Source organism: Helianthus annuus, chromosome 5 (assembly GCF_002127325.2).
Source record: "Helianthus annuus cultivar XRQ/B chromosome 5, HanXRQr2.0-SUNRISE, whole genome shotgun sequence".
Lineage (NCBI taxonomy): Eukaryota > Viridiplantae > Streptophyta > Magnoliopsida > Asterales > Asteraceae > Helianthus > Helianthus annuus.
In genome coordinates this window covers 174,216,296-174,218,052 of record NC_035437.2, presented here as the reverse complement: position 1 = coordinate 174,218,052, position 1,757 = coordinate 174,216,296, and the positions used below count along the sequence as shown (strand labels likewise).

General features: G+C 39.8%; 1 protein-coding gene across 2 annotated transcripts; it reads right to left on the bottom strand.

The window, feature by feature from the left end:
* Positions 1-607: 607 nt before the first annotated feature.
* Positions 608-1,757, bottom strand: LOC110942252 (extensin-3-like). 2 transcript variants are annotated; one of them, XM_035990425.1, is made up of 3 exons: positions 1,109-1,757; positions 918-1,060; positions 608-814 (listed from the first exon to the last, which is right to left on the bottom strand). In XM_035990425.1, the coding sequence occupies exons 1-2, from the start codon at positions 1,729-1,731 to the stop codon at positions 943-945; spliced, it is 741 nt and encodes a 246-aa protein (XP_035846318.1). In that variant the 5' UTR covers positions 1,732-1,757; the 3' UTR covers positions 608-814; positions 918-942. The 2 variants fall into 2 exon arrangements, with proteins under 2 accessions (XP_035846318.1, XP_022039696.1); XM_022184004.2 differs by having other exon boundaries at positions 918-1,757.

The following is a 1,757-nucleotide window of genomic DNA, read 5'->3' as shown; positions in this document are numbered from 1 at the left end:
TCGTTTATAACGTGACCGAATACAGACAAAGTACAGACACAAGTGCACCAACACTTACCATATTCAATCGCTTTGATCTATTCAAAGTTGTTTTGTTTTATTTGTAAATTATTATTATTTATAATAATCTAATTAATTTAGCCAAAATCTTGTATAAATATACTTTCCAACTTATTGATACAATGGTTGTTGTAATTTATGCATTATCGTTTGTATAGTGGTAATGATATATATTATATATAGATTACGATGAACCTGTCAAACGGAAAAAAAATAGATGCGGGTTCATCGTAACGCTCGAGTCCTAGATCAACTTAGTTATTTTATTCTATGTTTTACGTTTCGGTTTAATTTCTTCGCATTAACACCGCAACTTCAGTGACGGTGGTCACTAACAGTAGTATGGCATTAGCGCTCGCCCCCGCCGCAACGCGGAGGTGCATAATACTAGTTATTAGCAAATATAATATAGTTATCTTTAAACAAAACCTCCAAAAATATGCAAATTATGATGATAGAATCAAATGTCATTGATAAAATAATTATTTTACTTTTTTGAATGGCAATTGTTGTAGTTATTAGTTGGGAAACAGGAAGAGAATATAAATGATGTACAACACGGTTTGCAATTTAATTCTTTCTTTATTATCAAACACAATATGATAGAAAACTATTTTTGAAAACATGAAAATAAAAGCCCTTCTATACAACTTTGAACCATTAGTTGTCCTCCATGTTTTTTCTTCATCTCTAGGAACGTCCGAAGTAAAATCTCAAATCTTTGATATCTTTATTCATGCAAGAATGAAAAGAACTGCATGATAACAAAATACATATATTGGTAAAATATAAATACATATAAACATCAATATATAATAAGTGAAGATTAAAATAGTGAATGCATGAAAGTGAGATACCTTAAACAAAGCAAGCACCCCTTAATTAGTGGTGGTAAGGAGGAGGTGGTGAGCTGTAAATGTAATGTGGGGGTGGGTGCTTTTTCACTGGAGGTGGTGGAGGGGATTTGTATACATAAGGCTTCTTAGGTGGAGGTGGTGATTTGTAAACTGGGGGTGGCGGTGACTTGTGAACCGGTGGTGGTGGTGATTTGTAGACCGGAGGTGGTGGTGACTTGTGAACCGGTGGTGGTGGGGATTTGTAAACCGGGGGTGGTGGTGACTTGTGCACAGGGGGTGGTGGAGGGGATTTGTATACATAAGGCTTTTTAGGTGGTGGTGGTGATTTGTAGACCGGAGGTGGTGGTGACTTGTGAACCGGTGGTGGTGGAGATTTGAAAACCGGGGGAGGTGGAGATTTGTAAACCGGGGGAGGTGGTGATTTGTAGACCGGAGGTGGTGGTGATTTGTAAACCGGGGGTGGTGGTGACTTGTGGACAGGGGGTGGTGGAGGTGGTGATTTGTAAACATAGGGTTTCTTTGGTGGTGGTGGTGACTTGTGAACCGGTGGAGGTGATGACTTGTGAACAGGTGGAGGGGGTGACTTGTGAACCGGGGGTGGTGGTGACTTGTAAACCGGTGGAGGTGGTGGTGGTGACTTGTAAACATAATGTTGCTTAGATGGTGGTGGTGGAGATTTCTTAGGTGGAGGAGGTGGTGGGGATGAGTAGTGGTAGGTGGCGGTGGTCGGCGACGGCAAGCTTAAAGAAACTATAACCACCGCAAGAGTGATTAAAAGTGTTGTTATAGAAGACATCTTCATATTGGTTCCCATTTCTACTATAAGTAGTTAATGGGATC

Coding starts and splice junctions, on each gene's coding strand:
- LOC110942252 (XM_022184004.2), bottom strand. CDS start 1,731: ATGGGAACCAATATGAAGATGTCTTCTATAACAACACTTTTAATCACT.